General features: G+C 39.0%; 1 protein-coding gene across 4 annotated transcripts in view; it reads left to right on the forward strand.

The window, feature by feature from the left end:
- Positions 1-13188, forward strand: part of greb1 (growth regulating estrogen receptor binding 1) — a 57002-nt gene that overhangs the window by 32424 nt on the left and 11390 nt on the right. For 3 of the 4 annotated variants that reach the window (XM_088626205.1, XM_088626202.1, XM_088626203.1), the window contains exons 14-23: positions 655-852; positions 2658-2838; positions 3633-3816; positions 4248-4384; positions 4802-5141; positions 5320-5435; positions 6426-6631; positions 7985-8074; positions 11274-11827; positions 12845-12947. In XM_088626205.1, coding sequence (XP_088482331.1) covers positions 655-852; positions 2658-2838; positions 3633-3816; positions 4248-4384; positions 4802-5141; positions 5320-5435; positions 6426-6631; positions 7985-8074; positions 11274-11827; positions 12845-12947 — 2109 coding nt within the window. The remainder of the gene's footprint in view (positions 1-654; positions 853-2657; positions 2839-3632; positions 3817-4247; positions 4385-4801; positions 5142-5319; positions 5436-6425; positions 6632-7984; positions 8075-11273; positions 11828-12844; positions 12948-13188) is intronic. The other variant, XM_088626204.1, reaches the window with a different exon arrangement.

A 13188-nucleotide genomic window follows, 5' to 3' on the forward strand; every position in this document is an offset into this window, starting at 1 on the left:
AAACCCCAACACAGTAATTTTACTTGCTATTATAAATTAGAAATTCTTAGCATTGCTAGGCTACATGAAGCTCTGATGCTTACATTTGAAAAAATCAGCCTAAATTTTTCATAATCATTTTTTCTAGTTTCTTTTCATCTAATGCATATGGCTAATATATAAGTCCTTTTACAAATACGCACAGTTACAGTATGTGCTAAGAAGTACCCCCTGTTTTCAGTGTTAACTGCTCTTCCTCTTAATTTCTGCTTCTTCTAGTTAATTTCTTTATCCTTATATTGGATTGTGCTTGTCAGTACCTTTCTGGCCTATTAATGCCTGTATGTTCCCCAGTAAATGTTTCTAATACAGACTAAAGAAGTTTTTTACCTTCCAGTGTTAGACTTTGCAAAGACAGTCCAAATGTTTCCTAGTCATTCTGCTTTAAACCACACTCCACAGTTTTTTTCCTTTACAACCAAAGCCTTACTGATTCTTTCTTCACCTTTAGCAGAATTTCTCTTGACTATTCAGTTTTACCTTAACGTTTTAACATTTTCTGGCAAAGGGTATTCTTTTTCCCTCTGTGATGTCCAACAAGTTGCTTTTTTGCATAAAAACGGCTGTATTAAAATATGACATGTACTGTATGCTAAAAAGTCTTTTCTTTTGTAGAGTTCAAAGTTGAGTGGCATGAGATTCGCCCGATCCAGTTGGCTGTAGCTCGGAAACTGCTTTCACATGTCTGCGCCATAGCGGACTCAAGCACTCAGAACTTGGATCTCGGCTCCTTTGAGAAAGTGGAGTTTCTAATCTTCGTCCCACCCTCAGAAGTGACTTTCCAACAGATAGTGCTGCATCTTTGGAGCTCAGGTGAACATTCTCTTCCTTAAAAGGGAACTGCAATGTTATTTTTATATTTCTGGGTTAGAAAGAATCAGCACTGATGGCTGCATTTCAAACCACAGTGAAAGTAAAATGTACATAGTAACTTGTAAAACCAACAATTTACAGGACAAAATAGAATGAATTTCCAGGTATGTGCAGCACCATGTTCTGTGATTCAGAACAAGGCAACCAATCGTCTGGTGACGTGAAAAGACTTTATTACATTGTAAACAAGCAGGCTCAGAATAGAAATATTGCTCTGGAGTGGACTTAGAGACAGTTTTGCTTACAAATACAACTTATTTGTTAACATTTCTATGGTAAAATGTATGTACAACGTGTACTTTCTGCAATTTCCCTCACGGGATCAATAAAGTATCTATCTATCTACTTATTCATTCATACTTCTCATTACATTAGTCCTTACAGTGACTAGTGAGCAGGAAGGGCTGTTTCACATCGTAGTTTTCGTCAATGAATTTATTTTGTTACCAAAATGTAATAACCAGTCTGAGAAATTGAGACTGAAGCTCCAATTTAAACGGCTAAACTCATTGCTTTGCCTGAACTAGTAGCCTCTTCGGCTCCGTTACATTTCCAGTCTAATTCATTTTTGCTTTTTGTTGTAATACTTTGAAGCAAAGACTTGAAGAAAACTTTTGAAGAGACTTTGAAGAGATACTACTCCTACTAGAATTTTGCTTACTGTTGTCAATCCACATCTGGAGCAGATGTGGATTTCGAAGCTGCTTCTAATTCAAGATGAAACTCATAATTATAAAAGAGTTAAAAGTCTCTTTTATTATTATTTCAGGGTTTTTCTCCATAGCTCTAATGATTTTCCTGTCATGAACTGCTGTTGTCTTCTTTGGATGGCCTGGTCTTGCAGCAGTTGCTTGGTTTTCTATCATAAATAAAACTCTAGTCATTTTCTTGGGATATGCCCTCTAACTCAAGAGGCAGACCCAAAAAGTAAACTTAGAGTAAACTTCACAAGCTGAAACAAGTCTGTACATTCGCAGCTCTTTTATATTTTCATAGCATGCAACAACTGAGCAATTAGAAACACCTGTCAGCCAATTGTTCCAATATTTAAATCTTAAATGGGGGGATTGAACGCAACAAATTACATTGCTCTAACATGGCTAAACTTGAATACAAAATAATACCTATAAACAAAGGCTGACATTCTGTACCTTTGCCTAATATTTATCTAAAATACAAATGGCATTAGTACACTGCAAAAATGACAAATTTCATTTCACTGTGCCAATACCTAGCTTTTCACTGTATAATGTCATGTTGTTATTATACATTACATACATTTCCATTTCATTGAAAAGAATATTGTCAGGACTGCAGGAATGAAATGCAAGTTTTGTGCTCTGAAATGGGACATCAGTAGCAGCAGTAAAGTGTGCTTGACAAACCGTTGAGCTAAAACACTCAGTAGCTGCATGGTTTTCATTTTAAAGCAGTTTGCATCGTTTCAGACTGAAGAAACAAGTAGAGTTTAAGTCCACACTGAAGACTAAGCTGAAAAACATATTGTAACTGCTTTTTCATCTTTGTTTTCAAACTTCGGCATGGAATTGTGCTCTACTTGTTCTTTTGTAGCTCTCACTCTACAGCAGCTCGACACCTCTCAATGCTTTTAACTGGGAAACAGAATTAGACATACACTAGGTGAGTTAAAAATGACATGACAAGAAGTAAACATGGAAAATATGGAACCATTCAGGTACTGTTTGGTTTGCTAAGTAGAGATACAAACTGTACTGGCATTGCAGGGATTTTGTTGGAGCTGGGCCTGGAAAAGGACCGCACATCAAAGAAGGGAGCAGAGCAGTATGTGGTGAAACTGGACTTGGATGCCCAGGGCAAAATCAATGCTTTCATTCAGAAATCCAAGATGAACCCATACACATTGTTCATTCTGGTGCATGACCACGCCCACTGGGACCTAAGCAGGTACGTTTTCTAATCTGGTCTCATGTGAAGGAGTCTGATTTTGTTTCTTGCATGAAGTGTCCAGCTTTGCCTTGCCATATATACATTTAAAAAAAAGTATAGTTTTAACCACAGTCCTACGATTCAAAAATAAAAGTGCTTTTACTTGTCACAGGTGATCTAAAGTTGAACTTGATCTATTCAAATCAGCAGCCAATGCTTTTATTTCATTTGCTTTGAAAAATATTATTTTTAAAATACAAGAGGATTTTCAATTTTGCATTTCTTTTCTTAGTCCTTACTACCACAGTCCTGGAACTAGCTCAGTGGTGATGAGAATTGTGTTTTTGTCAGAAGTCATTCTCAGAGTGAGCCATCATTTCTCGTGCTGCAGATCCTGTAAAATCTACAGTACAGTAGAGTCTGTATGGCTTGATAGCACCCTCCTTGACATTCCTGTAAGCTTGCCATTGTACAGCAAGACACTGAGGTTGCCATTGTGTAGCAACACAAGGATACCCTGGCCAGTTCAAGCCAACCCAGCTGCCAGCTACCTCCAAGCTGTGGGTTTCCATATGAGAAATTCAGGTCAGGTTGGGTTAAGAGCACAGCGTAGACTTGTGCCAAGCTACATTACAAGCACGATGGCTGCTTTAATGGTTGAACCACTCGGGGCCCCCAGAAGACTATTTCATGACAAAAACCCAGTACTCCTCACAATTTGGCACTCGCCTTCTTTAGTCACTTTTTGTGGTGTTTGCACATGAGGTTTGAATGTGCTAATCTGTGCTGTCATGTCTTTATGTCACATACAGTGGTCCTTTCACTCCAGGTGACTTGTGCACGGGCCTAGTGGATGGCCTCCTGAACTGCAGAGAAATTAGGGAAGCCCCCAACATCTTGACTCTTCATGTCACCTCCTTTCCCTTCGCTCTCCAGACTCAGTACACACGGGTCAGCCCCTACAATGAGATTCACTGGCCTTCAGCCTACAGCAATGTAAGCCATCAAATAAACAGCCCAGTCAAGGGAAGAATGAGACACTTAAAAGCTAAACTCTTAAGTGTTGTCTGGTGTAACCTCTTCAGTGGAATTAGTAACTCTTCTGTGTAAGAAAGATTTAAGCAATAAGTAACCCCTGTGACAGCTGATGAGTATCCTAATATAAATGTGGCTCACGAATGCTTACTGTGACACACTGTAGTATTCCCATGTTCCAGTCTCTAAATGCACAATGAAATGAAAACCTCCAGTTGATTTATGAATTGAATAAGTGAATTCTATTCTTATATGGCACCTTTTGATACACAGCATTCTGAAGGCACATTACAGAACTCTCTGATACAGTAATCATGCCACTGTAAGCAGCCATGAGGGAAGATTGGTATTTTCTGAGGATCTGAACTATGTGGTTTTCTGATTCCTGACAGGATGTTGATTTGTATCACGAAAATACAAAATACTTTGGTCTTTCCGAGTTCATCGATTCCACCCGGTCTGGAAGCAACCTACCTCTAATGAGATATGACAACTCCTTTGAGGCAATGGTGATGGGCTTGGGGGAAAGGTACCTTTGAAAATCAATTAAACTCCTTAACAGAAGTAACATAATGAGTCACTACATTTCTCTGAAAATTAATCCTGAATCAGTTGATGCAGGGAAAGACATTTGCTTCAGATGGTAATATTGTCTGTCATTTTAGCATATGACTAGGTAAAAGCAAATTTTAAAAAAGGTACATTAGAATTTAACATTAAACAAGAGACCTACTATGCAGAATTGCAATGTGATGAAGAATTATTTTTATTATCCTGTAAATTAAAAACATTTCACATTCATTGTTGTAACTCATTGTAAATATAATGTGCAGATTGAAAGGCTCGCAAAAAAACACATTTTTATTTGCTTGACTGAATTGTTTCAGTATTTGGTATTGTAACTCTCAGTATTTCTCACATTGATTTTAATTTCAATTGGCTTCAGGTTTCCCAAGATCCACAGTGCTATTATAAGAACATATGTCCTAATGCAACATTATGCTGTGGCCATGATGGCAGTGTCCGGCAGTTTGCACCTGAAGAAGTACACATCGGTGGAGACCCTGGAGATTGTCCAGAACCTCGTGAACTCGCCGCAGAAGTGCCCCAGCCGCCACGGTCACATGGTGCTGCTCAGAATCCCATCTCTCCCTCTGGCGAGAGTGGCCTACGAGCGCCTTTGTCAAGTCAGAGAACGGCTTGGGTTACAGTATCTGTTTGAAGTCATCCTGGGAAATCCCAGCTCTCCCCTCTCTGTAGGAAAGCACTTTGTGGATCAGCTGAAGGTAAATGAAACTCCCTTTCCCTCACAATTGCCTTTTTGTTTCCTTTTTCTTATATAATTACTAGTTAAAACAAAACTTGGCCAGCCATCTTAAATGTGGTGCTTGTAGCTACTAGAGGAATTTATTTCATACCTAAATTAAACGTCTGTGTTCAGCTGTCCTCTTTCTGTACAACCAGATGTGGTTAAAAATCCAAGATGCAGACTGGGTCCCTCGAACCTATCTGGAGTTGGAAGCCTTGCCTTGTATATTAATCTTAACAGGGATGGACCCACAAGGAGAGTCGCTTCCCAGGTTTGTAAAAGAACTCTCTTTAATACAGTATGTGTGAGTCACCAGACGTTTAAAAATGTTGAAGGAAACATTAACATTGTAGGAAGGAAGGAAACATTAATTAATTGTAAATGTCATGACACCATGACAGAACTTGCCTCTCATTCACTCATCATACACTCACAATACTATAACAGTTTTCTGTGCACCAGTGAAAAGCAGCATTGTCTAGGCTTTCTGGGGGTTTCCTTACCATCCTCTGCTAAGGAAATTATTAACTTTCTTAGCTCTTGTCTACTTCATGTAGACTGGAGTTATAGTCGTGACATAAAGTGTCCTATTATAAGCCAAAGCAGTGGCTGTCACTTGCTTTGTCACAACAAAGCAGTTGAGCCACTGTCAACATTGTGAAAAGATTGCTCGCCAAAGCATGACAGACTGGCTCTTGCCCAATCTAATCTTCATCTTTTTGGATCCCCGGAAAGATGATCTTTGAAGATGAAAATTCATGAGCTATTTTTGTGCCCAATAGGTGGTGAGATTGTGGTTTATACAGCAGCATAAAGCTTCTACTGGGATGGTAGGAATAAACCTGAGTCATTGCCAATGGCATAAAAATTATGGGAACTATAGACAGAGATGACCCAGCCCAGTAAATGTTACCTGGTAGCTCTCTTATCCTGTTTACACAAGTTCATTACTGGACTAGACAGACAGACTATTTTCCTTTCAAAAAATGGTATTTTTTTATACTTGGTGCACTCTTTCATTTGAAATTCCACTTTCAGAGGCTCTTGCTCTGATGAGCTCAGTTACATGTAGAGTGTCAAAAGACATATGAGGAGCCTGTATCCTTGTCTGTATAAGGGCGTGTCATGCACTTCAACCACAAACATTAAATGCGGGTGTATCAGCGACCTTTTGGAAATCAGTATGTTCTGGAAATGTAACCAAAACGTAAAAAAATATAATTTATTTTTTTTCCTTTTAAAATAAAATCCTCCTCCCCAGGTCTCTGAAATACTGTGATCTTCGCTTGATAAACTCCACCTACTTAATGAGGACAGCTCTCGAGCAGGAGTTGGGACTGGCCGCGTATCTGGTGAAGTCCGACCAGCTGAGAGATAAGGCCGCTGTGAGTGACCTCTCAGACAGTGACCCCGAGAAGCTAAGTGGCACTGACAATGAGGATGAGGAGCTGGTTGGTGATGGTGATGGTGAGCACAACCAGGCACTATTTTTCATCATTAGATGTACCGCACTCACTTGCAGAGGCCATTCTACCATGCTAACTACTGTACAGTGTTTGAAAACGGAAAAATACTCATGATACAAAAGCAAGCATAGATGTTTTCATTTATTCAGGGAATTCTTACATTTTCATTGTGAAAATTACTCTTTGATATTTACTCTTCAATACTCCATTGTTTGTCTCCATGGTATATACAGTATTATGTATTGGTAACCACTTAATCATGTATAGGAGTCCGTTTTATCTTATTGTCTCCCTGGAATTATAACTCAATAGGAACACTTTCTGGTGCTCATGGGTAACCTAATGATTAACACGCCCAGATTTTGGTCTGTAACCCCCAGCACACACATCCATTTTCTAACTGCTTCATCCAATTTAGAGTCACGAGGGAGCCAGAGCCTATCCCAGCATGCAACAGGTGCAAGGTGGGGTACAGCCTGGACAGAATGCCAGTCAATCGCAGGGCACACACACAGACACACACTCACACCAGGGCAAATTTTCTCTGAAGCCAGTTAACCTACCAGTATGTGTTTGGACTGTGGGAGGAAACCAGAGCACCCAGAGGAAACACACGCGAATATGGGGAGAACATACAAACTCCATGCAGACAGCACCCCAGGTCTGGAATTGTAGCCAGGGCCCCAGTGTTGCAACGCAGCAACGTTGACCACTGCACCACTATGCAAGACATCAATTAAACAATAGGACGAAAGAGGATTTAAAGAGAAATTAGGAGCTCAGCATACCATCTTCCATCTAACTAGAAAATGTTACCTAATAACAAAGCTACAATAGATTATTGAAGTTTAATATCTCTAGGACACAATGTAAAAGTGTTCATCATCACAGAATGAATGGAGAGACATTTTTATTCAGATAAATCGAATCGCATACCCATCTGTGTACCCTGCAACATTCAAGTGATCTACACTATTGAAGGACAAAATTCTGTTGCCCCTCAGGTTATGCATTGTACCAAAATTCATGATTTTTCCATTGTTTTGCCACATTTGTCACCGTATAACTATCTGCTTTCACAGGATGTTGTCTCACAGTGATCCCACATTTCAATATTACAGTTGTTAACATGACGGGTGTCACCTCAGATGTGACCACTTATCCATAATGCCTGTACTGGTATTGACCCTTCCTTCAGCTAATCATGGTGTCACTAGTTTCCATGACAAGGAGATAGATATACTGTATAGAGCTCAGCTGAACAACAGAATTTTTTTCTCTGTATGTCTGCAACAATTTGAACATGAAAGAACTCAGATGCTCTTTTCTGTTGTATTTGTATATTTTAAAACAGCTCTCAGCTCTATAAAAAGAAGTCCTGTAAAGAGACAGAGGTCTTTCTCCCATGATTCTGCTGCCTCATCTGTGTCTTCAAAATCTTCAAGTAAGATGTAGTCTCTTTACTAGAGGGAGTAAAAAGATTTCAGATATATTAAGGGAACCCTACGCCAGAAGCATGACTACGGCTTTTTGTTTACACATGTTGGTTTAACCGCCTTTAAGGTTCCCATCTGCCTTAATTAAGAAACCTGCACTTACAATGTCTTTAAAAAGCATTTGGACCCTTGCACAGTTTTTGCCTTACAGCATTCAATAATGAAACTTTTTTAAATGTAAGTAGCATATTAATATTTGTAAAATACACAGGCTATTCAACATATTCAAAGCAAAAAACAAAAAGAAAGAAGTAAACAGATAATCTGGAAGAAAGGGAAAGGCCATGATTGCATCAGTATTCAAGCCCTTTGAATTGGCATAGTTTGTGTGCATAAAATTACCTTAACGAGTCACACAATTCATAGAGATGATTTGATTCATCTGATGATTTCAGAATAAAAACACCTGCATCTGTGAGCTTCCTTGGTCAGTGAATTTCGAGCATAGACTCAACCATAAAGACTATGGAGTTTTCAAAGCAAGTCAGGGGATAAAGTCATTGAAAAGCACAAATTAGGAGTAGGGTACAAAAACTAGAGGCGTCTGTGAATATCCTCGTGAGCACAATCTACTCAGTCATCAAGAAACGGAAGGTGCATTGTACCATCCAGACACTGCAAGAAACAAACTGGTGAAGTATGCTACTGTCAGACCAAAGTGTCATTTCTGGTACGCTTTTGCTAAAAAGTCAAGGAGGTGATCCAGCTGTTCGGATGAGATGTTAAAATGGGATTAAGACTGTTTAAAGTCATTAAAGATTATCAAAAGACCAGAGGTTTTAGGCCCAGTTTCCTGTCTAAATCCCAATCTGGCCTCCCTAATATTCCCCTTCATTTCAACTGATGATACCATTTCTCCCTTTGCCCCCTGACCTGCTGTGTAGCGGAGCTTCATGTGTATAATGGCAGCCACGCATCACCCAGGTTGATACTGTATTTCAGTGCCCACCTTTGAGATGGAAAGCACTACATAAATGGCTGTAATTATTATTGCAATCATTTTTCCTAAGCAGCTGATTCTGCAGGAACTATTAAACTCTGAAATATGCTGACATTTGGAATACCAAGGTTAATGGTAAATCCATTTCAGATCACTAATGACCTGATCATTTTTATCTAAAGCAGTGTTTTCTGTGCAGTTGTCTTGTAATATTACCATATTTAAGGATGTACCCCTCTGCATTTCTGAGTCCTTTTAATATAAATTGATTATCTAGTTACAATTGTTATCTTAAGTATGGTAAAGGCTGTCCGGCCATTCATACGGTAACAGGGAATTAAGATCCAATTACAGTATTTCTCTACTTTAACTCTGCCTGTTTTTTTCTTTAGCACAATGTAATTTGTAGGCAAAGTGGTTTATTGTGAATACAGATACTTCATTTCATTTGCTTTCATCATCTATGACATTGCTCTTCAACCTCCAGTTCCCTGTAGAAGAGGTTCAGGGGCTGAATGGCCTCCTCTTGTTTACAACCTTTCTTATGACAGTAAAGACGAACAACCAACCACGTTTTTAATTCTAAAAACAAATTTTAAAACCTACATTGGTGGGAACGTACATTTTTATAATATATTGCAAAGGAACAAGTAATAGGTTTATTCCATGCTGAAAAGAGAAGAAAGAAAACACAACGTTTCGGCCGTGGAGCCTTCTTCAGGTATGAGCATCTGAAGAAGCACCTCACACCTGAAGAAGGCTCCACGGCCGAAATGTTGTGTTTTCTTTCTTCTCTTTTCAGCATGGAATAAACCTATTACTTGTTGCTTTGCAGCCTATGCATGCTGACACAGCTACCCACCTGAACTTTATAATATATTGTACTGTTTACTTTCTCTGCATTAATTATTGATAGCATACTTTCCAGTGCATTGAAAATCACCTCGAAGTTAATGTTTCACCCAAAAATGGCAATTATATAAACCAATGTTTTACAAAATGAATAGCAGAGATGATGATGATGATGACGATTTTGTAAAAATTAAGACACCAGCTTTGTTTTGGAACAACAGTGTTTGTAGTCAGCTTACATGGTCGCTTGGACTGGCTGCAGATGAACTCCTATCTCTGTCAAACACTCTAAATGGGATATTTTGCTTAACCCGATATTCCAGGGACAGTTTGCAAATCCGCTCCAGTGGTGCACCTGTAAGTGACTTCTACTGTAGGGGATAATAAATGCAGCACCATGGATTTAATCAAGATGTACAGCTGGGGCAACCGCAAGCTTGTCCTTGCAGTGCTTTCGTTTGGATTGCATTTCTGCTCCCTAGCAGTGGACTGAATGGTGTCACGAGTAGCGGGAGTTTGTTGCAAATCCCATAGTTTGCAAATGTAAGTAACTGTGATCATTAGACAGTTTTGAACCATTCTTAGCTGGAAAAATAACCAGATATAGTGAAGTAATTTGTGCACAGATATTTGAACGCTGCAGTCGATATTGGGAAAGGATAAGTGTATAAACTAGCACAACCTTGCAATAATATCCAAACATACAGTAACAGTTACAAATCTAGAACCACAAAATAGCCTTGAATTTTATAGCAATTTTATAGCAAGTAACAGAGCCTTCTTTCCTATATCTCATCATTTTCTTGAAACACAAATATAAGGTAATGTAGAATGAAAATAATTCCTTCCACTCCACTAAACTGTTTTAATTCCTTAATGCACAGGACAGCTGAGATAAATATACGATATGTTTACAGCAAAGTATCACAAAAAATAGTGATCAAAAGTAAATATTTACTGAAGGTACAGTATGAAATATATTCAGATCCTTAAAGTAAGGAAGATGTAAAGGGCATTTTAGAGTGGAAACTGAAACTAGTGTCTGTTACAAAATACATCCCGATGGTCATTTTACAGTTTAATAAGCAGCAAGCATCATTTCCAACAGGCAACACATGAAAATTGTTCATTAGTGATCATTAGTAAAGACGTTCCCGTGAAGTCCCTATGATAGAACAGGTAGACCCATTGGCTGTGGGTATTTTTCCATAGAGAGAACTGGATTTGAACCATTAAATATTAATAAATACCATACCATGGCTAGTTGCACACTTTAATTTTAAACATTGGTCTAAATTGTCACAGAGGGCAATTTAAAGTTATCACAAATACTTGTCTTAACTTTTCATATTTAGCAGTGAGCAGTGAGCCTCCCACAGAAAAACTTGGGATAAATCCTCATCCTGCAGAGGCCTCTAACCCTGATAGCAGAGTCAGGGACATGGACACACAGAGGCTCAGCCTGGAGAGAGCGACCAGAGAGCCATGCGACGAAACCAGCCCATCCTGTGACGTGCTCGAAGGCCAGAGGCGACAGTCGAAGTCTACTTCCTCAGGTTCTTCTTCGGCTCAGAATTCTGCAGTTTCCCACCCTGTCCAGAGGTGCTCCTGGGCCAAGAGCTTAAACCAGCCACCTATTGTGCTCCTGCCGAAAGCTGTTTACGACATCGTCGTCGCCGTCGACGGCAGCGGTCTGCCCAAGTCAACCTCCTTCCTCCCCCACCACTCGGTGAACTGGGCCAGCTCGTTCCGGCCCCTGCTCAGCAAGATGATGACCTGTACCGAGCAGTCTCTGTATTATCGCCAGTGGACTGTCCCCAGGCCGAACCACATGGACAGCAACAACAGAGCAGAGGGCAGAATGGACAACTTCCATCCTAGAAGACTCCTACTCAGTGGGCCACCACAGGTAGCTCATTCATTAAACCCTTTTCAAAAACTGCACTTCACCATGTTTTATCAGGATAATGTTTAAAGTAAGCCTTTTAAATCTAAACCAGTGCTTGATTTATGTGTTGAAACAGCAGTGTTTTCTGCTACAATAAAATGAAAGTTTAATAAACTGAAAAGTTCTGTATTTCCTGGTTTCTAAACACTTTGATTGCTTATTATCCCAATTCCACTAATGGTTGTCATATGGAAATCAGCATCCATTACTCATATGATCACAGATCTTATCAGCAAGTGATTAATGGAGTCATTGAGAGCAGCGAACAACAGAGAACAAAGGCTGAAAGATACTGGTGTTATGAGGACTAGGAATGGGAAGGTTAGCTGTAGTTCTTGCAGGCTTTCTAACCCAGGAAAGGCAATCCTGGTCCTGGAGGGCTGGTTTATATTATAACTCTGGCACTTGTGCTTTAAAGAGCCCTCAACAGCCTGGAATTCCCATCCCTGTTCTAGGCCAATTGGCAGCTTTGCTTAGAAAAATACACAAATAGAGCAAAGGGTGTTAAATTTTGCTTTTAATCATAATTCATATCTAGATGTTTACAAAAAAGGGAATAAAAAATAAATATTGAAATCGTGCTGCTTTCAGTCAGTGGCCCACAAAATTTGGTAACAGGTATGCAATGGCTTTTTTACTACTTGAACAACTTACTGGAGTTCAACAAGGGTTACATTGCTCTTGAGAGAGCTTCAGATTTTACATGGCAATGTATTTCCAAGAGCATCAAAACCAAGAGTCCAGATTCTAGACACGTTCTTGATCACCTTATATTCAAGCAAAACAACATCTCATGTAAACGCCCAATTAGGTATTATTTTGATTATTCAAGATTAGCATGAATGTCAGACATTGTCTAAAGACAGCCATAAAAACTAAAGATGTGCAGATCCTTATGGTAAGTAAGTCCACTGATCAAAATGACTAAATCTGGCATTTTGACATTCAAAGATATCTGCATTTCCACCTGTTTTTCAGGTAGGGAAAACAGGAGCTTATCTGCAGTTCTTAAGTATCTTATCCCGGATGCTGATTCGGCTAATGGAGGTTGATATCTATGATGAAGAGGATATTAACACAAGTGAGTAATTGGTTCATTGAATCTCTTTTATTCCATGTAGAAAAAATAGAATATATTTTACTGCTTAGAAACTCAAAACAGCTAATAACTAAATATTTATGTAAATCATTGCTTGAAATTAAATATAGTAGAATTAGACAAAAGAGACACTGAAAGACAAAAAATAACAAACTATACTTAAAATGTATGAATGCATTTCTCTGTAAATAAGTGAATTGCAAGGAGAAATGCAGTACACTTA

The sequence above is a fragment of the Lepisosteus platostomus genome, chromosome 3, assembly GCF_059453375.1.
Source record: "Lepisosteus platostomus isolate fLepPlt1 chromosome 3, fLepPlt1.hap1, whole genome shotgun sequence".
Taxonomy (NCBI): Eukaryota; Metazoa; Chordata; class Actinopteri; order Semionotiformes; family Lepisosteidae; genus Lepisosteus; species Lepisosteus platostomus.